The 26,225-nt window shown below is 47.6% G+C and overlaps 2 protein-coding genes across 3 annotated transcripts in view; one reads left to right on the forward strand and one right to left on the reverse strand.

Moving 5' to 3' along the window:
• Positions 1 to 26,225, forward strand: part of spega (striated muscle enriched protein kinase a) — a 354,671-nt gene that overhangs the window by 274,597 nt on the left and 53,849 nt on the right. Inside the window, exons 27-31 of the mRNA XM_072580011.1 lie at positions 2,845 to 3,017; positions 5,034 to 5,060; positions 14,348 to 14,500; positions 17,396 to 17,438; positions 20,248 to 20,322. Of these exons, the coding sequence (XP_072436112.1) occupies positions 2,845 to 3,017; positions 5,034 to 5,060; positions 14,348 to 14,500; positions 17,396 to 17,438; positions 20,248 to 20,322 (471 nt within the window). The remainder of the gene's footprint in view (positions 1 to 2,844; positions 3,018 to 5,033; positions 5,061 to 14,347; positions 14,501 to 17,395; positions 17,439 to 20,247; positions 20,323 to 26,225) is intronic.
• LOC140482480 (obscurin-like protein 1) overlaps positions 1 to 26,225 on the reverse strand; it is a 71,863-nt gene that overhangs the window by 20,876 nt on the left and 24,762 nt on the right. The gene's annotated exons all lie outside the window — the stretch shown is intronic.

Consider the following 26,225-nt stretch of genomic DNA (forward strand, 5'->3'; position numbering starts at 1 on the left):
GAAAAACTTGCCCCTTAGGACTCTTATATCTTTCCCCTCTCACCCTAAACCTATGCCCTCAGGTTCTGGACTTCCCCACCCCAGGGAAAATACTTTGTCAATTTATCCCATCCATGCCCCTCATAATTTTGTAAGCCTCTAGATCCAGTCTATCCTTTTCCATCACTATTTTAAAACTAATAGAATTATGCTCCCCCACTGACACCTCAGTCACTTGCCTTGCCTTATTTCCCAAGAATAGTTCAAGTTTTGCACCTTCTGTAGTAGGCACATCCACATACTGAGTCAGAAACTTTTCTCGTACATATTTAACATATTCCTCTCCTTCTAACCCCTTAACAGTATGGCAGTCCCAGTCTACATTTGGAAAGTTAAAATCCCCTACCATTACCACCCTATTATTCTTACAGAGAACTGGGATCTCCTTACAAATTTGTTTCCCAATTTCCCACTGACCATTAGAAGAACAACATGAGCTACTTGCTAGTCCTCTGGGACCTCTCCGTTGCCTAGCGAGGATATAAAGATCTTGGTCAAGGCCCCAGCAGTCTCCTCTCATGCCCATCTCAGTAACCTGGGGTAGATACCATCAGGCCTTGGGGACTCATCCACCTTAATGCTTTTCAAGAGATTCAACACGAGTTCTTTCTTGATCTAAAAACGCCCTAGCATATCAGCATGCTCCACACAAATCTCACTATCCTCCATATCCTCCTCCTGGGTGAACACTGACATAAAGTACTCATTTAGGATCTTATCCACATCCTCTGCCTCCAAGCATAAGTTCCCGCCATTATCCATGAGTGATCCCACCTTCTCCCTAGTTACCCTCTTGTTTTTAGTGTCTGTATGGAATGCCTTGGGGATCCTCTATAACCTTACTTGTCAAAGTCATTTCATGGCCCCTTCTTGTTCTCCTGATTCCCTGCTTGAGTACTTTCCTGCTTATATTCCTCATGGGCCCAGTCCAATTTTAGCTCCCTAAACCTTATATATGCTCCTTTCTTCCTTTTGACTAAATGCACATCCTCCCTCATTATCCAAGGGTCCCTTACCTTGCCCTCCTTACTGGAATATGCCGGTCCTGAACTCTGATCAGCAGGTCTTTAAACAATTCCCACATATCAGATATGGACTGATAAAAGCTTCTCCCAGTGAACACTCCCTACCTCCTGTCCATTACTGGTGTAATATGCCCTCCCCCAACTTGGCCCCAGTTCCTGACTTATCCTTGTTCATAGCTAGCCTAAAACTTAAGGAGTTGTGATCACTATATCCAAAATGCTCTCGCACTGTAAGGTCAGTCACCTGGTCAGGCTCATTAGCCAACAGAGGGTCCAGTATGGCCCCCTCTCTAGTTGGACTATCCGCATACTGTTTCAAGAAACCCTCTTAGGTACACTGAATAAATTCTACCCCGTCTAAGCCTCTTGCTGTAAGGGAGGCCCAGTCAATATTGAGGAAGTTAAAGTCACCCACTATGACAACCCTATTGTTCTTGAGTCTTTCCATAATCTGCTGAAATATTTATCCCTCAATCTCTCGGTGGCTATTGGGATGACCTATGGTACAATCCTATCAGAGTGATTACACCCATCTTATTTTTGAGCTCAACCTATCAAAACCCCTCCATCTGCATCTACCTATCACCATCCCACCCACCTTTCCCCCGGCTCCCCCCCCCCCCCCCCATTTCTCAGCTCACTTCCCCCTCCCCAGTCCTGATGAGGGATCCTGACCTGAAACGTTGACTCCCCTGCTCCTCTAGTGCTGCCTGACCAACTGTGCCTTTTGCAGTACTTACTATCCCCATACTGCCTCAGTGGATGAACCCTCCTGTATGTCCTCTCTCTGAGTGCAGACGTAACATTACTGATTAATAATGCAGCTCCTCCACCTCTTTTACCTTCCTCTCTCTCTCTCGTCTCAAACAATGAAATTCTGGAACATTGAGCAGCCAGTCCTTTCCCCCTCTCAGCACAGTCTCTGTAATGGCCACAACATCATAGTCCTATGTACTGATCCAGGATCTCAGCTCATCTACCTTACTATAATACTCCTTGTGCTGAAATAAATACACTTCAGTCCATTCATACCATTGTGTTCATTTACCTGTCTCTGTCTGTCCTTCCTTTCTGATTTGCTGATCCTAGATCTACCTTCCCCTCAATCCCTCCACTTGCTGACCTGCTGCTCTGGCTCCCAGCCCCCTGCCGCTCTAGTTTAAACCCTCCCGTGTAGCACAAGTGAACCGCCCTGCAAGGATATTGGTTCCCCTCCAGTTTAGGTGCAGCTCCTCCCTCTGGTACAGTTCACCTCTGCCCCAGAAGAGGTTCCAATGATCTAAGAATCTGACACCCTGACCACTGCACCAGCTCCTTCACTATGCATTCATCTCTCCTATTTTCCTATTTCTAAACACACCAGCACTATTGTGTCAATCACCTTCTCAACCTCTCCCCTCATCTGAGGCATGGTGACCCTCAGGTTAAACCACCATCAGTCATCTCTCTCTAATGAGAGAAGCTTGAGAGTGACTTTACCTTGACCTCTATCCTTAACCAAAACCAACCAAACTCAACTTTGGGATGAATAACTGATCTTGTACCCATTGCCATCTGTGAGTTTGTAAAATTCTCCCCATTCCATAAGCAAACTGGTTGAACAGGAGTTTTGACCCAGAGCTGGATAAACCGTTGAAGGGATAAAGTTTCAGGGCAATGGGCGAAAGAGCGGGTAGATGTTTCAAAGGGCTGGCAGTAACACAGTAGGCCGAATGGCCTTCTCGGATGCTGTTGGATTCAATCACCATCCCTACCTCCCTCCCTTCCTTTGTCCTTGCAGCCAGACAATATCCTCATGGCAGACACGACCAGCGAGAGCATCAGGATCTGTGACTTCGGGAATGCTCAGGTGATGACTCCGGACACACCGCAGTTCTGTCAGTTCGGAACTCCGGAATACATCTCACCAGAGATCGTCAATCAGGAACCAGTCTCCAAAGTTACCGATATCTGGTATGCAACATCATCGCGATGGAAGGGAGAGAGTGATGGAGGGAGGGAGGGAGGCAGCGAGTGAGTAAGGGAGCAAGCAAAGGGAGTGAGAGGAGGGAGTGAGTGAGCGAGTAATGGGAGTGGCCAAGGGCATGGGTGAAGGAGGCGGCACGGTGGCACAGTGGTTAGCACTGTTGCCTCACAGCGCCAGAGATCCGGGTTCAATTCCCGCCTCAGGCGACTAACTGTGTGGAGTTTGCACATTCTCCCCGTGTCTGCGTGGGTTTCCTCCGGGTGCTCCGGTTTCCTCCCACAGTCCAAAGATGTGCAGGTCAGGTGAATTGGCCATGCTAAATTGCCCGTAGTGTTAGGTAAGGGGTAAAGGTAGGGGTATGGGTGGGTTGCGCTTCGGCGGGGCGGTGTGGACTTGTTGGGCTGAAGGGCCTGTTTCCACACTGTAAGTAATCTAAAAAAAAATGAGTGAGTGAGGGAGTGAGTCAGTGAGAAATGGAGTGAGTGAAGGAGTAAGCAAGTGAGTCTGTGAGGGAGGGATTGAATGAGTGAGTCAATGAGGGAGTGAATAAACGAGTTGATGAGGAAGGGACGGAGTGAGTCAGTGAGGGAGGGAAGGAGTCAGTGAGGAAGTGAGTGAGGCAGTGAGGGAAGGAGGGAGTGAGCAGTGAGGGAGGGAGGGAAAGAGTCAGTGAAGGAGGGAGGGAGTGATTGGGGGAGGGAGTAAGTGAGGGAAGGAGGGAGGGAAGGAGTCAATGAGGCCTGGACACCAGTTGGTCTAATCCCAGAAACTGTGCATTTTTCGATAAAAAGATAGCTCTGCATTGACGTACCCTCCCACACTGTACAGAAGAGCCAGTAAAATCCTTTCAAAATGTTAGAATTCAGGAAAAGGCAGCAGCCAGTATGTCACCCAGCAAGTGAGATCATCTGCTTTGAGGGCTGGGTATTGGCTGGGACATGGGGAGATCTCTCCTGCTCTTCTTCCAGTTATTGGTCACCTTTTATGATCATCGAGAGACGGCAGACAGAGCTTCAGTTTATTATCTCCCCTGAGAGATGGTGCCTCAGACAGTGCAGCACTCCCTTAGTGCTGCTCAGAGACTGTCAACCACATTTACCATATATTCACTTGTGGGGACATGGCCATCACTGGCTGGACCCAGCATTATCATCTGTCCCTACTGCCCCTTGAAAAGGTGGGGATGAGCTGCCTTCTTGAGCTGCCATGTACTGTGGGTTGACCCACAATGCCCTTAGGGAGGGAAATCCAGGATTGTGACCCAGCGACAGTGAAGGAACAGCAATATATTTCCAATTCAGGATGGTGAGTGGTTTGGATGGGAACTTGCAGGGGGTGGTGTTCCCATGGATCTGCTACCCTTGTCCTTCTAGATGGAAGTGGCCCTGGGTTTGGAAGGTGCTGAGACTCCTCAGGTGGGATTCATGGAAGAATCACAACAGTATGGAAAATTCTGCCTTTTTGCCCTTTGGCCCAACAAGTCCACACAGATCCTCTAAAGGGTAACCAACCTAGACCCATTCTGCTACACTATATTTACCCCTAACTAAAGCACCTAACCTACACATCACTGAACACTATGGGCAATTTAGCATGGCCAGTTCACCTGACCTGCACATCTTTGGACTGTGGGAGGAAACCAGAGCACCCGGAGGAAACCCACGTGGAAAATGTGCAAACTCCATACAGATGCCTGAGGCTGGAATCGAACCCGGGTCCTTGGTGCTGTGAGGCAGCAGTGCTAACCACTGAGCCACCGTGCCACCCTAAAGGAAGGGGATTGGTAGCTGTGGTTCTGTGATTCCCCTCCCCCCTCCCCCCAGGCTAATTCCTGTGATAGTGCACTGATTTGCAATGGAGTTGACTGTGGATGGTTTCTTAAGAATGGTCCATTTGGTGATGTTACTCTCTGTCATTACCACAGCAGCTGGTAAAGGTTTGGGCTGATGGTTTGTGATGACTGTGATACATCTGTACTCACTTTGTGCTCTCTTCACTGACAGGCCCGTGGGAGTCATCGCCTACATTGGGTAAGTCTTCAGCTTAATGCAGCCCCTCATAGTTCAGGCCAATCATCAGCTCTGATGCCAGATGGTTCAGGAATAAAGGGAGTCTCCCAGGATGTTTTGAAATGCTGTTACTGTTCACACCGTCATGGCTATGACAGCTGGTTGAGAACTAATCACCCTTTTTACTCTTCCGTGGGATGTGGACCTCACTAACAAGGAGGGAATTTGTCACCCGTCCCTAATTACCCCTGAACTGAATGGCTTTCTGGGCCATTTCACACAGTAATTACAGGGCAACCTTTTACACAGTAAATGGCAGAACCCTTTGAAAGATCAACATACAGAGGGATCCAGGCGTACAGGTCCACAGTTCCCCAAAAGTGGCAGTAAAGCTGAGAAGCTGTTCAAAAAGGCGTATGGTGTGCTTACCTTCATCAGTTGGGACATAGAGTATAAAAATCAGCAAGTCATGTTGCAGCTGTGTAGAACTTTAGTTAGGCCACACTTGGAATATTGCATACACTTCTGGTTGCCATACTGCCAGAAGGATGTGGAGGCTTTGGACCAGGTACAGAAACAGTTTACCAGGATGTTGCCTGATATGGGGGGGGGGGGGCGGGATTAGCAAGGAGGAGAGATTGGACAAAATTGATTTGTTTTCACTTGAACCTTGGAGGCTGAGGGACGATACATTCCCACCCCCTTTTTTGCAAGTTCCTGTTGAATTTGCTCCCACTGCATCACAGATCACAACTCACAAATTTCTAACAATGCAGAAAGAGCCCATTTGGACCTTAGAGTTCACACTACCCCTCCAAACAGAATCCCACCCAGACCCATTTTATCCCTGTAACTGTTTTTCCTATGGTTAGCCTGCACATCCCTGGACATGAGAGACAATGTGGCATTGTTCAACCAATGTGGTATGTTTTCGTACTAAACGCTCATTGGGCGTTAGGTAAATCAGTGACTCTGAGACAGATTTTTGCTGTGTAAATAGATTGATATGTCCTTCAAATTCCTTGCACCTTCAGAGAGAGGAGCTAGATTCTGTTGCTGTATCTTCGGTCTGTATTGAAGTGGTGAGGTCCAACTCTGCCACTCTGTATTGCGTCTGTGCTAAGTATCATGTTCAATCAGAATCCAGGCTTAGAGCCACACTCCAGCCTTTGAAGTTTCATTTGTTTCTCCCTCCACATTTTGGTCTAAAGATTCAAGAAAGGTAGCGCACAAACACCGAGGAGGAGAGATACCTGAGGCCAAAATTCAAATCAGAAAACCTAGTCTTACTCGAGTGATCTCAAGATCAGATTGAAATGAAAACAGAAATTGCTAGAAAAGCTCAGCAGGTCTGGAGCATCTGTGGAGAGAAATCAGAGTTGACCTTTCATGTCCGATGACCCTTCCTCAGAAATCCGATTTCAGTTTGATCAGTTAAATCAGTACAAGCTTCAGCTCATTAGTTCCAGACCGATGACAAGGTACATTTATTAGAAGGTTCCCAAATACTGCTACCTAGAGGATGCTACCAGAACATAGAACAGTACAGCACAGTACAGGCCCTGCGGCCCTTGATGTTGTGCTGACCTTTTAGCCTATTCTAAGAAGAAAGTGAGGACTGCAGATGCTGGAGATCAGTCAAAAAATATGGTGCTGGACAAACACAGCCAGTCAGGCACCATCCGAGGAGCAGGAGCAGTTCCTGACGAAGAGCTTATGCCCAAAACATTGACTCTCTTGCTCCTCGGATGCTGACTGACCGGCACATGTTTTTCCAGCAACACACTTTTTGACATCCTACTCTAAGGTAAGACTAAAATACATACCCCTCATTCTATTATCTTCCATGTGCCTATCCAAGAATCGCTTAAATGTCCTTAATGTCTCTGACTCTACTAACACTACCGGCAGTGCATTCCACGCACCCACCATTCTGTATAAAGAACCTACCTCTGACATCTCCTCTAAACCTACTGCCAATTACCTTAAAATTATGCCCCTTCAAGATAGATATTTCTGGCCTGAGAAAGTATCTCTAATTATCCACTCTATCTATGCCTCTCATCATCTTATACACTTCATCCTTCTTCGCTCCAGTAAGAAAAGCCCTAGCTCCCTCAACTTTTCTTCACAAGGCATGCCCTCCAGTCCAGGCAGTATCCTGGTCAATCCTCTCTGCATCCTCTCGAAAGCTTTCACATCCTTCTTGTAATGAGGCACAATATTCCAATTGTGGTCTAACCAGTGCTCTAAAGCACTGCAGCATAATCTCATGGTTCTTAAACTCAATCCCCCTACAAATGAAAGCCAATACACCATACGCCTTTTTAACAACCCTGGGTGGCAACTTTGAGGGATCTATGGACATGGACCCCAAGATCCCTCATTTCCTCCACACTGCCAATAATCATGCCTTTAACCCTGTAATCTACATTCAAATTTGACCAACCCAAATGAATCACTTCACACTTTTCCAGGTTGAACACCATCTGCCAAAACTCAGCCCAGTTCTGCATCCTGTCAATGTCCGGTTGCAAACTACAACAGCCCTCCACACTATCCACCACTCCAGCAACATTTGTGTCATCGGCAAACTTACTAACCCACCCTTCCACTTCCTCATCGTAGTCATTTATAAAAATCACAAACAGCAGAGGTCCCAGAACACCTGTAGAACACCACTGGTCACTGAGTTCCAGGCTGAATATTTCCATCTACTGTACTTCCATCTACAGCCATTTCTGTATCCAGACAGCCAAATTTCCCTGATCCCATGCCTCCTTACTTTCTGAATGAGCCTACCATGGGGAACTTTATTAAACGCCTTGGAATCCATGTATACCACATCCACTGCTGTACCTTCATCAACGAGTTTTGTCACATCCTCAAAGAATTCAATAAGATTTGTGAGAATGTAGTGAGATTGTGAGGACGATAGACAGATGGGCATTTCGACAGGCTGAGTGAGAGAGTGAGAACATGGCAGATGGAATGTTTTACAAAAAAGTGTGAAATTATTCACTTTAGAAGGATGAGTGGAGGGCTAGAGTATTTCTTAAACAGTGAGGAGAGTGGATTGGGAAATGCTGATATTCATAAGGACCAAGGTATTCTTGTTCCTCAAGCATTGGGGGCAGCAGGGAATTTGGAAAGCAAATGGAATGTTAACCTTTATCACAAGAGAATTTGAGGACAACAGCAAAGAAGTCTTGCTACAATTGTTTCCATTGGTAGGAGACACTAGCACCAGAGGGCACAGCCTTAGAGTGAAGGATAGACCTCTTAGAACAGAGATCTGGAGAAACCTCTTCAGGCAGAGAATGGGGATTTTATGGAATTCACTGCCACAGATGGCTGTGGAGGCCAGGTCATTGAGTATATTTAAGATTGTGATAAGATAGGTTCTTGAGTATCAAGGGTGATGGGGAGAAAGCAGGAGAATGGCGATGAGAAACGTATCAGCCATGGTTGAATGGCGGAGCAGACTCGATGGGCTGAATGGCCTAATTTCTGCTCCTATGTCTGATGGTTCTGCAGAATGTTGGTGAGAGCAGACCCGGAGTGCTGTTCTGGTCCTTGTCTAAGGAGGGACACTTGCCAGAGAAAGGGGGCAAATGGGACGTTGTGGCTGTCTAATGATGAGTGATTGAGGAGACTGGGCCAGTATTCTCAGAGAGGATAGAAAAATGGGAGTTGACCTCATGAGGACTTACAAAATTCTTAAAGGGCTTATGAGGGTAGAGGCAGAAAGGATGGGGTCCCTTACTGGAGAGGACACAGGCGTTCATTGAGTTACTTAGATTGAGGGGCAGACCATTTGGAGTGAGACGATCAGGAACTTCTTCACTCGGACAGAAGTGAGTGTGTGGAATTCTCGATCCCAGACAGCTGTAGGCACTCAGGCTTTGAGCAGGTTCAACATGAGAACTGGGAGGAGGCCATTCAGCCCCTCAAGCCTGCTCCACCGTTTAACATGATCATGGCTATAATCACTAGGCAGTACAACCCCCACTGTACTCACTGGACAGTACAGCCCAGACTGTACTCACTGGGCAGTACATTCCACACTGAAACTACACACTGAACAGTACATCCCGCATTGTAACCACTCGGTGGAAAGAACCTGCCATGCTGTACTCACTGGGCAGTACATCCCACACTGTACTCACTGGACAGTTAATCCAACACTGTGCTCACAGGGCAGTACATCCCACACTGTAACTGCTCATTGGATAATACATCCCACACTATACTCGCTGGACAGTACATCCCACACTACTCACTGCACAGAACATCCCACGCTGTACACATGGGGCAGTACATCCCACACTGTACTCACTGGACAGTACATTCCATTCTGTATGCACTGGACAGTACATGCCACACTGTACTCACTGGACAGTACATGCCACACTGTACTCACTGGCAAATACATCCCACACAGTACTCACTGGGCAGTACATCCCACACTATAACTACTCACTGGACAGTACATCCCACACTGTACTCACTGGACAGTACAGCCCACGCTGTACTCACTGGGCAGTATATCCCACACTGTAACTCGTCACAAGACAGTATATCCCACACTGTAACTACTCAGTGGACATTACATCCTACACTAACTACTCACTGGACAATACAGCCCACATTGTACCCACTGTGCAGTACATCCCACACTGTACTCACTGGACAGTACATCACACACTGTAACCACTCAGTGGACAGAACCTGCCATGCTGTACACACGGGCAGTACATCCCACACTGTACTCACTAGACAGTACATCTAACACTGTGCTCACAGGGCAGTACATCCCACACTGTAACTACTCATTGGATAATACATCCCACACTGTACTCGCTGGACAGTACATCCCGCACTGTACTCACTGCACAGAACATCCCACACTGTACACACTGGGCAGTACATCCCGCACTGTACTCACTGCACAGAACATCCCACACTGTACACACTGGGCAGTACATCCCGCACTGTACTCACTGCACAGAACATCCCACACTGTACACACTGGGCAGTACATCCCACACTGTACTCACTGGACAGTACATCCTACACTGTACTCACAGGGCAGTACATCCCACACTGTAACTGCTCATTGGGTAATACATCCCACACTATACTCGCTAGACATTACATCCCACACTACTCACTGCACAGAACATCCCACGCTATACACACTGGGCAGTACATCCCACACTGTACTTACTGGACAGAACATCCCACACTGTACTCACTGGACAGAACATTCCACACTGTACTCACTGGGCAGTACATCCCACATTGTAACCACTCAGTGGACAGAACCTGCCATGCTGTACACACTGGGCAGTACATCCCACACTGTACTCACTGGACAGTACATCCAACACTGTACTCACTGGGCAGTACATCCCACACTGTAACTGCTCATTGGGTAATACATCCCACACTATACTCGCTGGACAGTACATCCCACACTGTACTCACTGGGCAGTACATCTCACACTGTACTTACTGGACAGTACATCTCACATTGTAACCACTCTATGGACAGAACCTCCCATGCTGAACACGCTGGCAATACATCCCATACCCTACTCACTGGGCAGTACATTCCATACTGAGTCTACATACTGGGCAGCATATAATCACACTGCGCTTACTGGGCACATCCCACACTGTAACTACTCACTGGATAATACATCCCACACTACCCGCTGGACAGTATGTCCCATGCTGTAACTACTCACTGGACAATACATCCCACACTGTACTCACTGGGCAGTACATCCCACACTGTAACTACCTACTGGACATTACATCCCACACTGTACTCACTGGTCAGTACAACCCACACTGTACTCACTGGGCAGTACATCCCACACTACTCACTGGACAGTACTACCCACACTGTACTCACTGGGCAGTACATCCCACACTGTACTCACTGGGCAGTACATCCCACACTGTACTCACTGGACAGTACTACCCACACTGTACTCACTGGGCAGTACATCCCACACTGTACTCACTGGACAGTACTACCCACACTGTACTCACTGGGCAGTACATCCCACACTGTAACTACTCCCTGGACAGTACGTCCTACACAGTACTCACTGGGCAGTACATCCCACACTACTCACTGGACAGTACAACCCACACTGTACTCACTGGGCAGTACATCCTGCACTGTACCCACTAGGCATTACATCCCACACTGTACTCACTGAGCAATATCTCCCACACTGTAACTACTCTCTGGGTAGTACATCCTACACTGTAACTACTCACTGGACAATACATCCCACATTGTACTCACTGAGCAATATAGTTCACGCTGTAACTACTCACTGGGCAATACATTCCACACTGTACTCACTGGACAGAACATTCCACACTACTCACTTGACAGGACATCCCACACTGTACCCACTGGGCAGTACATCCCACACTGTAACTTGTCACTGGACAGTATATCCCACACTGTAACTACTCTCTGGGTAGTACATCCCATACTGTAACTACTCAGTGGACAATACAGCCCACATTGTACTCGCTGAGCAGTATATTTCACACTGTAACTACTCACTAAACATCCCACACTGTACTCACTGGACAGAACATCCCACACTGTACCCACTGGGCAGTACATCACACACTGTAACTACTCCATGGACAGTACATCCCACCCTGTACTCACTGGGAAGTACGTCCCACACTGTACTCACTGGGCAGTACATCCCACACTGTAACTACTCACTGGACAGTACATCCCACACTGTACTCACTGGACAGTACATCCCACACTGTACTCACTGGGCAGTACAGCCCACACTGTAACTACTCACTGGGTGGTACATCCTACATTGTAACTACTCACTGGACAATACAGCCCACACTGTACTCACTGGGCAGTACATCCCACACTGTAAATACTCACTAGATTGTTCATTCAACACTGTATGCACTGAACAATACAGCCCTCATTGTACTCACTGAGCTGCATATCCCACACTGTTATTATTCAGTGGACAGTACATCCAACACTGTAATTACTCACCGTAAAGTACATCCCTCCCTATACTCACTGGACAGTACATCCCACAGTGTAACTAGTCACTGGACAGTATATCCCACACTGTAAGCACACTGGATCGTATAAACCACACTGTAATTACTCACTAGGCAGTACGTCCCCCACTGTAACTATCTCTGGATAGTACATCCCACACTGTACTCACTGGGCAGTTAATCCCACATTGTAACTACTCACTGGACAGTACAACCCCACTGTAGCTACTCACTAGGCGGTACATCCAACACTGTGCTCACTGGGCAATACATCCCACATTGTACATACTTGGCAGTATATACCACACTGTAATTACTCACTGGGCAGTACATCCCACACTGCACTCACTGGGCTGTACATTCCACACTGTAACTATCACTGGATAGTACATCCCACACTGTAACTACTCAGTCAACAGTACATTCTCCACTGTAACTACTCACTGGGTAGTACGTCCTACACTGTAACTACTCACTGGACAATACAGCCCACACTGTACTCACTGAGCTGCATATCCCACCCTGTAGCTACTCACTGGACAGTACAACTCACACTGTACACACTGGGCAGTGCATCCCACAATGTAACTACTCAGTGAGCAAGGAAGTGTTTTTCTATATTAGATTAGATCCCGTATAGTATGGAAACAGGCCCTTCGGCCCAACAAGTCCACACCAACCCTCCAAAAAGTAACCTATCCAGACCAATTCCCCTACCCTATATTTACCCCTGACTAATGCACCTAACACTATGGGCAATTTAGCATGGCCAATTCACCTGCCTTGCACATCTTTGTGTTTGTGGGAGGAACCTGGAGCACCCAGAGGAAACCCACGCAGACACGGGGAGAATGTGCAAACTCCACACAGACAGTCGCCTGAGGCAGGAATTGAATCCAGGTCCCTGGCACTGTGAGGCTGCAGTGCTAACCACTGAGCCACCATACCGCCCCACTTCTTCTCCCTGCTTCTCCTGCATATCACCCTAAATCTACAGTCCTCTCGTTCTTGTTTCTTTTACGAGCGGGAACAGTTTCTCCCTTCCTATTTCAGTCCAGCTTATTCATGATGTTGAAAACCTCGATCTGATTTACTCCCAGCCACCTTCTCTCCAGGGAGAGCAGTCCCAACGTCTTCATGTAAATTTCTCATCACTGGAACCATTCTTGTAAATCTCTGCACTCTCTTCAACACACTCACATGTTTCCTACAACATGGCACACACAACTGTATAATTACTGCAGCTGAGGTCAACCATGGGTCTTGTACAAACTCAGTATCACCTCCTTGTTCTTGTATTCTATGCCCCTATTAATAACATTTAGAACACTGTGTGCTTTATTAACTACTCTCTTCGCCACCCTGCCATCTTCAATGATTTGTGCACGTAAACCCCCAGCTCCCTCTACTCCTGCACCCCCTATAGAATGTAACACCTGCTTTGTATTGATTTTCAATGTTCTTTTTATCAAAGTGCATCACTTCACACTTCCCTGCATTGAACCTCATCTGTACCCATCCACCCCATCCACAAACTTTGTCAGTGTCCTTTTCGAAATCCACACTATCCTGCAAGGGGAGTGTGATGGACACTGGACAGAGGCTGGATCAGCCGAGTCCACAAGAACAGTGAGGATTCCCAGAGAGGGTGTTCGGATTGCAGTCTGACTGACTGACAGCTGGTGAATTTCTCTCTCTCCTCACCCTCTCCCTCCTTCTCACTTGCCCCCTCGCCCTCTCCCTTTCTCTCTCTCCCATCCCTCTCTTCCCTCTCTCCCCCTCCCTGCCCAATCATTCCCTCTCTCCCCCTCTCTCCCACCCCACACCCCCTCTCTGTCTCTCCCACTCTCTCCCCCCTCCCCCTCTTCCCTCTCCCTGCTTACACCCTCTTTCTCTCTCTCGCTCTCTCTCTCGCTCCCTCTCTCTTCCCCCCCCTCTCTCCCTCCCCCCTCTGTCTATCCATCTCTCTTCCCTCCCCCTCTCTTCCCTTTCCACTATCCCTCCCTCTCTCTCTCCCCCATTTCTCCCTCTCACTCCCATCCCCTCTCTTACCTCTCTCTCTCCCCCCTCATCCCCTCTCTGGCTCTCCCTCTCTCTTCCCTCCCCCTGTCTTCCCTCTCTCTCTCCCTCCCCATCTCTCTTGCCCCCCCCCCCCCCCCCACTCTCCCCCTCTGTCTCTCCCCTCCCCCTACTCCATCACCCCACCCCCCACCCCTCTCTGTCCCGTCCAGTCTGACTGGGATCTCCCCGTTTCACGGTGAGAACGACAAGTCCACATTGCTCAATGTGAAAAATTATAACGTGGCTTTCGAGGAGAATATGTTTGTCAACCTGAGCCGGGAATCAAGGGACTTTGTCATCACCCTCCTTGTGGACAGCGCACAGTAAGTACCTGTGGGGAGGTGCATGTGTTGGTGGGAGTGCATGGGATGTGGGTGTCACCCCCAGGTGAGGAATGCAGATGAGATTGGGTGGGGGAGTGTAAGGGAGATTGTGGAAGGGGAGTGTGAGTGGGGAATGTAAGTGTCTATGAGAGTGGGGAGTGTGGGTATCTGTGGGTAGGGAACAGAGGGTTGTTTGTGTGGGGCAGATTGTGGATGGGGAGTGTTGGGGGAATTGAGGGTGTCTGTGAGGATGGGGAGTGTGGGTGGGGACCCTGACCCTTCACTGACTACTGACTGTTCACTGACCCCCATTCACTCTCAACATCTCCATTCTCAATACATTCTCCCTCTATAGCCTCATCCCCTCCCTATCTCCAGAATCTCCTTAGGCCCGCAACCCTCAATGGTGCTCCCAGTCCAGCCTCTTGTTTACAGAATCATAGAATCCCCACAGTGTGGAAACAGGCCCTTCGGCCCAAGTCCACACCAATCCTCCAAAGAGTAACCCATCCAGACCCATTCCCTTACATTTTACCTCCGACAAATCCATCAAACCAACACATCCCTGAACACTATGGGCAATTTAGCATGGCCAATCCACCTAACCTGCACATCTTTGGATTGTGGGAGGAAATCGGAGCACCCACGCAGACATGGGAAGAATGTGCAAACTCCACACAGAGAGTCGCCTGAGACTGGAATCGAAACTGGGATCCCTGGTGCTGAGAGGCAGGAGTGCTAACCACTGAGCCACAGTTCCTCCCCAAACCCTTCCCTCTGCCATTGGCAGGGGGTGTTCAGCTGCCTGTACCCTCAGCTCAAGAAATCCCTCCATAAATAATTTCACCCACCCCTTCGTCTCTCCCTCTTTCTCTCTTCCTTCAAGACATTCTTCAATGAATGGCCTCCCTCTGTCCCTGTATAACAGGATTGAGGGGCTGAAAAGCCTCCTGTTGTTCCTGTGTAAGGGGATTGAGGGGTTGAACAGCCTCCTGCTGTTCCTGTGTTAGGGGATTGAGGGGCTGAATGGCCTCCTGCTGGTCCTGTGTAAGGGCATAGAAGGGCCGAATGGCCTCCTGCTGTTCTTGTGTGAGGGGATCGAGGGGTTAATGGCCTCCTGCTGTTCCTGTGTAAGGGAATCAAGTGCCTGAACGGCCTCCTGCTGTTCCTGCGTAAGGGGATTGAGAGGCTGAATGGCCTCCTGCTGTTCCTGTGTAAGGTTGATCAAGGGGGCTGAATGGCCTCCCTGTGGTCCTGTGTAGTTGATTTGATTCAACAGAGGCTGGGAGCCATCAGTGCTGCCTGTCTAAGATGTCTGAGGTGGACAGGCCCCTCTCTGAGGGAGCTCGATGTTGGGAGGTGATGGTTACTTGACGAGGGGTGAACCCTGTGCTGCTAGTGAGGCAGATTGAGAGAGGGAACAGCAGGGGAAGGAGGCATCACAGTCAAAGTTATGAATACAAGCAGCTCTGGTGCTTTCAGCTGGAGCTGTTGTTGTTGTAGAGGGACCTTACCATGTCCAATCCACCCCCCCAATACACATACTCGCACACGTGCACACAGAGCTATTCGACACAGGAAACCACCGTCTCCTGCCTGCACCCTCAGCGAGATACCACGTACACCCCTGATAAATCTTGGCTATCTCCGTTGCTGTCTCACTTCCAAAGTTACTCGATTGGATTTATATTAAAAATGAAATCAATAAACTTTTAGAAAGTAAATCCAAAAAAGGGCAAAGCAAAGAACTTGATACAGAGAACTTTGTGACTTTCAGAATACCTCTGAGTTTGTGAAATATGAATGTTGTTGTAAGTTAAGAGATATAACAGTCCACATTAAACAGCAAACTCCCATAGACACTGATAGAACAATAATATAATCTGGGAAGACACTGACAATGGCTGAGGGATCAGGACACCATTGGGAGCACAGCCCTGACCTGAACCAAACAGTGAACTTGAGACCTTCACATCCATCCCACAGGGAGTCCAAATCCTGAGTTCAATGTCCACTCCAAACAGCACCTCTAACAGTGCGGCATTCCCTCAGCACTGACCCTCTAACAGTGCAGCACTTCCTCAGTATTGACCCTCCGACACTTTGGCATTCCCTCAGCACTGACCCTCTGACAGTGCGGCACTCCTTCAGTATTGACCCTCATACAGTGCGGAATTCCCTCAGCATTGACCCTCTGACAAGTTTGGTACTCCCTCAGCACTGACCCTCCGACAGTGCAGCATTTCCTCAGCACTCCCTGTGTCTGGGTGCTGTCTGACTCTATCCCTGTCTCTGGGTGCTGTCTGACTCTGGATTAGTGGTGCTGGAAGAGCACAGCAGTTCAGGCAGCATCCAACGAGCAGTGAAATCAACGTTTCGGGCAAAAGCCCTTCATCAGGAATAAAGGCAGTGAGCCTGAAGCATGGAGAGATAAGCTAGAGGAGGGTGGGGGTGGGGAGAAAGTAGCATAGAGTACAATGGGTGAGTGGGGGAGGAGATGAAGGTGATAGGTCAAGGAGGAGAGGGTGGAGTGGATAGGTGGAAAAGAAGATAGGCAGGTCGGACAAGTCAAGGAGACAGTAACTGAGCTGGAAGTTTGAAACTAGGATGAGGTGGGGGAAGGGGAAATGAGGAAGCTGTTGAAGTCCACATTGATGCCCTGGGGTTGAAGTGTTCCGAGGCGGAAGATGAGGCGTTCTTCCTCCAGGCGTTTGGTGGTGAGGGAGCGGCGGTGAAGGAGGCCCAGGACCTCCATGTCCTCAGCAGAGTGGGAGGGGGAGTTGAAATGTTGGGCCACGGGGCGGTGTGGTTGATTGGTGCGGGTGTCTCGGAGATGTTCCCTAAAGCGCTCTGCTAGGAGGTGGCTGTCTGACTCTGTCTGGCTTCTGTTTCTAGGAGACCAACTACAGATGAATGTCTCCAACACGCCTGGTTTTCAGTGAGTATTGCTCCGATCTTATGTCTCGATTAACTGGGGAATTTATCTGAAAGTTTCTCCATGTACAGGACAGACTATTCCGTGCTATCCCCTTCCTGACAGGGATGTCAAACTGTGTGTGTGCTGCCATTGGCATTGAGCTTTGAACCAGTTTGATAATTGTTTCACTATCTGTCGAGATTTAGACTGTGTCTCTGTGGATATGACATGATAGTGAGGGACTTTTGCGATGACCCAGCATGGATCTGGTTGCCAAGTGGCCTCTCTCTGTGCTGTAACCATTTTAAGATTCCCATCAGAATATGAGGGAAGGTTCATTGTGTCAGAGGTTGTCACGGGGAAGAACAAATGTTTCAGCTTGGTGAATAAAACAGTTCCCAGTGGATAGTCCTCTTAGAAACAGAGATGATAGGAGCAGGAGTAGGCCATTCTGCCCTTCAGTCTGTTCCACCATTCAATATGATCATGGCTGATCATCCAACTCAATCACCTGTTCCCACTTTCTCCCTCATAACCTTTGATCCCTTTAGCCCTGAGAACTATATCTAACTCCTTCTTTAAAATATTCAATGTTTTGGCCTCAACCCTTCCTGAGACAGAGACTCTCACAGGCTCCCCACTCTTTGTGGAAAGACATTTCTTATCATCTCAGTCTGAAATAGCCTACTTTGTATCCTTAGACTGTGACCTCCCCTCCCCAGTTATGGACACCCCAGTCATTAGGAACATCCTTCCTGCGTTTACTCTGTCTACTTCCTGTGAGAATTTTATACATTTCTAAGAGATCCCCCTCATTTTTCTAGACTGAGTGAGTATAGTTCTAACTGATCCAGTCTGTCCTCATATATCAGTCCTGCCACCCCAAGAATCAGTCTGGTTGATCTTTGTTGCACTCTGTCCGTCAACGGAACATCTTTCCTTAGATACAGAGGCTACTGCACACAATACTCCAGCTGTGGTCTCACCAAGGCCCTGTATAGTTGCAGCAAGACATCCCTGCTCCAATATACCATTTGCCCCTCTCACTGCCTTCTCCCCCTGCAGTGTTTACTCTCAGTGCCTTGTCCACAGGATAGCCAGGTCTCACTGCACCTCCCCCTTTCCCAATCCATCACAAGGTACAAAGTATCTGCCTTCCTGTTTTTGCTCCCAAACTGGATAACCTCCCATTGACCCTCATTACACAGCATCAACCATGTGTTTAGAACAAAGAAAGAACAAAGAAAATTACAGCACAGCAACAGGCCCTTCGACCCTCCAAACCTGCAACGATCCAGATCCTCTATCTAAACCTGCTGCCTATTTTCTGAGCATCTGTATCCCTCTCCTCCCTGCCCATTCATGTATCTATCTAGATACATCTTAAATTACGCTATCGTGCCCACCCGTACCACCTCTGCTGGCAATGCACCCAGACACCCACCACCCTATGCGTAAAGAACTTTCCACACATATCTCCCTAAAACTTTTTCCCCTCTCACCTTGAACTCGTGACCCCGAGTAATTGAGGCCCCACTCTGGGGAAAAGCTTCTTGCTATCCACCCTGTCTATACCTCTCATGATTTTGCAGACCTCAATCAGATCCCCCCCCCCCCCCCCCCCCCCACCCAACCTCCATCTTTCGAATGAAAATAATCCTAATCTACTCAACCTCTCTTCATAGCTAGCACCCTCCATACCAGGCAACATCCTGATGAACCTCCTCTGCACCCTCTCCAAAGCATCCACATCCTTTTGGTAATGTGGTGACCAGAACTGTATGCAGTATTCCAAATGTGACCGAACCAAATTCCTATCCAACTGTAACATGACCCACTATTTACCCACTCACTCAGTCTGTCCCCATTCTTCTGTGAGCCAAAATAAATTAACCTCAGGAACAGGAGTCCTAGTGAATGGAGTCTGAAATTAATCTCCAAAACTAATAGTCTCCAACAATCCTTTACATCACGGTGATGGGGCATTGTAAAAAGATATACTTATCCACCCAGCTCATCCTTACTCCTTCCACCCATCCTTTCATCAGTGGCACACACATTGTCTCTCTCTCTCTCATACATGTACTCACTCACTCGCACGCACACACACACAACAAAGAAACTGAAAAATCCCTCTCTGACTCTCCTCCGGAGATTTAAACCCTATTTCAGGAGATCTCTCAGGTCTAGTAATGGCTAGAAAGACACTCAGAATCACAAAAATGACAGAATTAGAACAAGAACAAAGAACAGTACAGCACAGGAACAGGCCCTTCGGCCCACCAAATCTGCGCTGACACATGATGCCTTTCTGAACTTAAAACCTTTTGCCTCCATACCGTCCATATCCCTCTATTCCTTGTCTATTCATGTATCGGTCAAGATGCCTCTTTGGCCACATTTGGAATACTGTTTAAGAGGCATCTTGACAGATACCTGAGTAGACAAGGAATAGAGCGATATGGATGGTATGGAGGCAAAAGGGTTCAAGTACAGAAAGGCATCATGTGTCAGCACAGACTTGGTGGGCCAAAGGGCCTGTTCCTGTTGCTATTGTATCTGCTTCTGCCACCTCCTATGGCAGCACGTTCCAGGCATTTACCACCATCTGGATAAAAAAACCTGCTTCTCACATTCCCTTTAAACTAACTCCTTTTTCGTGGGTTTGGAAGGTGCTGTCTGAGGATCTTTGGTGAATTTCTGCAGAGCATCTTGTAGATGGTACACACTGCTGCTACTGAGCATCGGTAGTGAAGGGTGTGGGTGCATGTAGATGTGGGGACTGCTTTGTCCTAGACACCTCCCTCATTCCGAATCTTCTGTTTTTCAGAGTATCTTTACAGTGAAGGGGAAGGTGATTAGCACCGAACAGCTGAAGAATTTGGTGTCCAGGCGACGGTGGCAGGTTTGTTTTTAGCAATCTGTCTCAGTGATGTGTCTTCAACCACCATCATTGCCAGCACCTCAGCTAGCAGCCTCACACTCCCTTGTGCTTGAAACCAAAATGGGGAAGCAATGGCCTAATGGCATTATCGCTAGACTGTTAATCCACAGACCCAGGGAATGGTGGAATTTGAATTCAATTTTAAAAAAAAAGTCTGGAATTAAGTTTCTAATGATGACTATGAATCCATTGTCGATTGTTGGAAAAACCCATCTGGTTCACTAATGTCCTTTAGGGAAGGAAGTTGCCATCCTTACCTGGTCTGGCCTACATGTGACTCCAGACCCACTGCAATGTGGTTGACTCTTGACTGCCCTCTGGGTAATTAGGCATGGATAATAAATGCTGGCCTGAATGAATTTTAAAAAATCAACAAAAAAACTTGCTCTATTAACAGAGAGCAGATTGAAATAACAAGGAAGTTATGATAAAACTTTTGAACACACAGCAGGGTATTGTGTTTCCAATCTGGGTGCCACTCTCTAAAGAGACCATGTCAGGGACCATTTCCAAAATTCAACAGACTCAGTGATGGTTCCTACAAACTGGGAAGTATCAAATTTAACACCTCTGCTTAAACAGAAAATTCCAGACAAGTTTGCATCATATTAGCAATCATCAAATCCCTACAGTGTGGAAACAGGCCATTTGGCCCAACAAGTCCACACTGACTCTCCAAAGAGTATCCTACCCAGACCCACTCCCCTACCCTATTACTCTACATTTGCTTCTGACTAATGCACCTAGCCTACACATCCCTGAACACTACAATCTTTCATGCAGAGGGTGGTGAATGTATGGGATGAGCTGTCATAGAAAGTGATGGAGGCTGGTACAATTGAGCATTGCCAATTCATTTAATCTGCACATCTTTGGACTGTGGAAGGAAACCCACGCAAACACAAGGAGAATGTGCAAACTCCACACAGACAGTCACCTGAGGATGTCAAACCCAGGTCCCTGATGCTGTGAGGCAGCAGTGCTAACCACTGAGCCACTGCGTCATTCAACGGGTGAACGCTAGATTCTATTACAAAAGACATGATACAGAATATTTGGAAAGGATTAACAGGATTAGACAAAGTCAGCATGGGTGTACGAAAGGCGAATCTTACTCAACAAAAGCTTTTTGAGAATGCAGTTATTAGGATCAATATGGGAGAACCAGTGAATGTGATTCATTTGGATTTCCAGAAGGACCTTTCTTTCAGAAGGATATTTTAAAGATTTACAAGGCTGTTGCCAGGGTTGGAGGGTTTCAGCCATAGGGAAAAGCTGAACAGGCTGGAGCTGTTTTCCCTGGTGCGTCGGAGGTTGAGGGGTGACCTTATAGAGATTTCTAAAATCAAGAGGGGCATGGATAGGATAAATAGACAATATTTTTTCCCCAAGAAGCAGAGTCCAAAACTAGAGGGCATGGATTTAGGATGAGAGGGGAAAGATTTAAAAGGGGCATAAGGGACAACTTTTTCACATAGAGGGTGGTGCATGTATGGAATGAGTTGCAGAGGAAGTGGAGGAGGCTGGTATAATTACAACATTTAAAAGGCATCTGGATGGGTATATGAATAGGAAGGGTTTAGAAGAATATGGGCCAAATGCTGGCAAATGGGACTAGCTTAATTTAGGATATCTGGTCAGCATGGACGAGTTGGACCGAAGGGTCTGTTTCTGTGCCATATGACTCTATAAGCTTCCTCATAAGAGGAATGTTGGGCAAAACGAAAGCATATGGGATAGTGGGTAGTTTATTGCAATCAATCAAAAATTGGATAACACAGAGTGGGATTAATTGGGTCTTCTTCTGAATGCAGGCAGTGATTACTGAGCTCCCACAAGGATGCTATCAGACGTGAGTTGGGAAGCATGGATTGGGAGTAATTGCTACATGGAAAGGGCACTATAGACATGTGGAGACTGTTTAAGGAACAGTTGTTGTGAGTGATGCATAAATGTGTTCCTCTGAGACAGGCAAGAAGGGGTAAGATTAAGGAACCTTGGATGACGACAGCAGAGGAGCTTCCTGTCGAAAGAAAGAAGGCAACTTACGTAAGGTGGAGGAAGCAAGAGTCTTGCTCAGCTCTGGAAGATTACAGGCAGGCGAGGAAGGAGCTCAAAAATGGTCTGAGGAGAGCCAGGAGGGGGCACGAAAAAGGCTTGGAAGGAAGGATTAGGGAGAATCCAAAGGCATTTTACACGTATATGAGGAATAAGAGAATGATCAAAGAAAGAGTAGGATTGATCAGGGATAGCATAGGGAACTTGTGTATAAAGTTTGAGGAGGTAGGGGAAGCCCTAAATGAGTTTTATCCTTTTGTCTTTACTAAAGAAAAGGACCTTGTAGTGAATGAAACCATTGAGGAGCACGTAAGCATGCTGGAACAGATAGAGATTGAGGAAGCTGATGTGCTGAAAATTTTGACAAACATTAAGATTGACAAGTAGCCAGGGCCAGACCAGATTTGTCCTCGGCTGCTTTAGGAAGCAAGAAATGTGATTGCTTCGCCACTTGTGAAGATCTTTGCATCCTCGCCCTCCACCGGAGTCGTGCCTGAGGACTGGGGAGAGGCAAATGTAATTCCTCTCTTCAATAAAGGAAATAGGGAAATCCCCGGCAATTACAGACCAGTCAGTCTCACGTCTGTCATCTGCAAGGTGTTAAAAAGAATTCTGAGGGATAGGATTTATGACCATCTGGAAGAGCATGGCTTGATTAAATGCAGTCAGCACGGCTTTGTGAGGGGCAGGTCATGCCTCACAAATCTTATTGAGTTCTTTGAGGATGTGACTAGAAAAGTTGATGAGGGTCGAGCAGTGGATGTGATGTATATGGACTTCAGCAAAGTATTTGATAAGGTTCCCATGGTAGGCTCGTTCAGAAGGTCAGGAGGAATGGGATACAGGGAAATTTAGCTGTCTGGATACAGAATTGGCTGGTCGACAGAAGACAGCGAGTGGCAGTGGAAGGAAAGTATTCTGCCTGGAAGTCAGTGGTGAGTGGTGTTCCACAAGGCTCTGTTCTTGGGCCTCTACTCTTTGTAATTTTTATTAATGTCTTGGATGAGGAGATTGAAGGATAGGTTAGCAGGTTTGCAGACGACACAAAGATTGGAGGTGTCATTGACAGTATAGAGGACTGTTGTAGGCTGCAGCGTGACATTGACAGGATGCAGAGATGGGCTGAGAGGTGGCAGAAGGAGTTAATCCTGGATAAATGCGAAGTGACGCATTTTGGAAGGTCGAACTTGAAAGCTGAGTACAGGATTAAAGACAGGATTCATGGCAGTGTGCAGGAACAGCGGGATCTTGGTGTGCAGGTACATAGATCCCTTAAAATTGCCACCCAAGTGGACAGGGTTGTTAAGAAAGCATATGGTGTTTTGGCTTTCATTTAACAGGGGGATTGAGTTTGAGAGCCATGAGATCTTGTTGCAGCTCTATAAAACTTTGGTTAGACCGCACTTGGAATACTGCGTCCAGTTCTATTATAGGAAAGATGTGGATGCTTTGGAGAGGGTTCAGAGGAGGTTTACCAAGATGCTGCCTGGAATGGAGGGCTTACGAAGAGAGGTTGACTGAGCTCGGACTTTTCTCATTGGAAAAAAGAAGGAAGAGAGGGGACCTAATTGAGGTGTACAAGATAATGAGAGGCATAGATAGAGTTGATAGCCAGAGACTTTTTCCCAGGGCAGAAATTGTTAACACGAGGGGTCATAGATTTAAGCTAGTTGGAGGAAAGTATAGAGGGGATGTCAGAGGCGGGTTCTTTACGCAGAGAGTTGTGAGAGCATGGAATGTGTTGCCAGCAGCAGTTGTGGAAGCGAGGTCATTGGAGATATTTAAGAGACTGCTGGACATGCATATGGTCACAGAAATTTGAGGGTTCGTACATTAGCTTTACCTCACACGAGGATCAATTGTCGGCACAACATCGTGGGCTGAAGGGCCTGTTCTGTGCTGTACTGTTCTATGTTCTATCAATGCTTGAGCCTTGGCTGTTTTATATGAATATATAAAAATATCCTGGATGAGATGAAGCAAATGCAACTGAAGTTCTGCAGAAGGGCCACTGGACCTGAAATGTTAACTCTGTTTCCTACTCTCCACAGTTGCTGCCAGACTTGCTGAGTTTCTCCAAAGCTGTCTGTGATTGGTTTGCTATTTAAACTGCATGAATTGAAGGTAGAAGCTTGGAGTGAGGGGGCAGCCTTGTGGCAGAGAATAGTTGTTCACTCGCTCATCAAGCAACTGTGACCTAACAAAGTTAGAAAATAGGACCAGGGCTAGGCCATTCAGCCAGTCAAACATGTAGCAACATTCAATAAGATCAAGGTTAATGTGACCCTGACCTCAACTCCACAATCCTTGCTGACCCTGGATAACCTTTGCATCCTGCCTATGTCTATATTAAATATTTGAAACTAAAAGGCCTTGATCATGGTCTACGGAAGAGAGTACACAGAACATAGAACAGTACAGCACAGGAACAGGCCCTTCAGCCCACCATCTTGTGCCGAACATGACGCCAAATTAAATGAATCCCTTCTACCTGCCCTTGGCCCATATCCCTCCATTCCTTGTATATCCCTGTGCTTATCTAAAAGTCCGTTAAATGCCCCCACCACCACTCCCTGGCAGTCTGTTCCACACTCCTACCACTTTCTGTGTAATAAACCTTCCCCCTCTCACCTTAAATGCATGCCCCCTTTATCCCAAATCTGGGATAAAGATTCAGACCGTCAACACGATCTGTGCATCTCAATTTTATAGACTCCCCTCAGGTCTCCCCTCAGCATCTGCTGCTCCAGGGAAGACAACCTGAGTTTTTCTCGCCTCCCCTTACATCCACTAATCCAGGCAGCATCCTGGTAATGCGGGTGGCACGGTTGCTCAGTGGTTAGCACTGCTGCCTCACAGCACAGGGTCCCAGGTTCGATTCCAGCCTCAGGCGACTGTCTGTGTGGAGTTTGCACATTCTCTCTGTGTCTGTATGGGTTTCCTCTGGGTGCTCTGGTTTCCTCCCACAGTCCAAAGATGAGCAGGTCAGGTGAATTGGCCAGGCTAAATTATCTATAGTTGTTAGGTGCATTAGTTGATGGGGTGGGGGTTACTCTTCAGAGGGTCGGTGTGGATTTGTTGGGCCGAAGGGAATCTAATCCAATCTATATTCAGGAGGGAGTGTGGGGGGAGAAAGGGTGTTGATAGTTCAGATTATCAGAATGAGAATGGCAAATTGTGTGTCTACCTGCCGGACTGGGAAGGACAGACAGTCCCACTGGGGTGGGGGGGAGAGGGGAGACAGGACATGGTGACAGAGAATGTAACAAGTAAAAACAAGTAAAGCTAAAAGAAAGGAAAGGAATGGAGTGGGTCTTTACAATTATGGGCGGCACGGTGGCACAGTGGTTAGCACTGCTGCCTCACAGCGCCAGAGACCCGGGTTCAGTTCCCGCCTCAGATGACTCACTGACTGTGTGGAGTTTGCACATTTTCCCCGTGTTTGCGTGGGTTTCCTCCGGGTGCTCCGGTTTCCTCCCACAGTCCAAAGATGTGCAGGTCAGGTGGATTGGCCAAGCTAAATTGCCTGTAATGTTAGGTGAAGGGGTTAATGTAGGTGAGTGGGTTGCGCTTCGGTGGGTCGGTGTGGACTTGTTGGGCTGAAAGGCCTGTTTCCACACTGTAACTAATCTAATCTAATCATAAACCTCTTCTGCACCCTCTCCAAACTCTCCACATCCTTCCTGTAATGTAGCGACCAGAATTGAACACAATACTATTAAGTGTGGCCTAACCAAAGTCTTTTGAAGCTGCAACATGACTTCCTGACTCTTGCACTCAATTGCCCTTCCAATAAAGGCAAGCAT

The sequence above is a fragment of the Chiloscyllium punctatum genome, chromosome 10, assembly GCF_047496795.1.
Source record: "Chiloscyllium punctatum isolate Juve2018m chromosome 10, sChiPun1.3, whole genome shotgun sequence".
Taxonomy (NCBI): domain Eukaryota; kingdom Metazoa; phylum Chordata; class Chondrichthyes; order Orectolobiformes; family Hemiscylliidae; genus Chiloscyllium; species Chiloscyllium punctatum.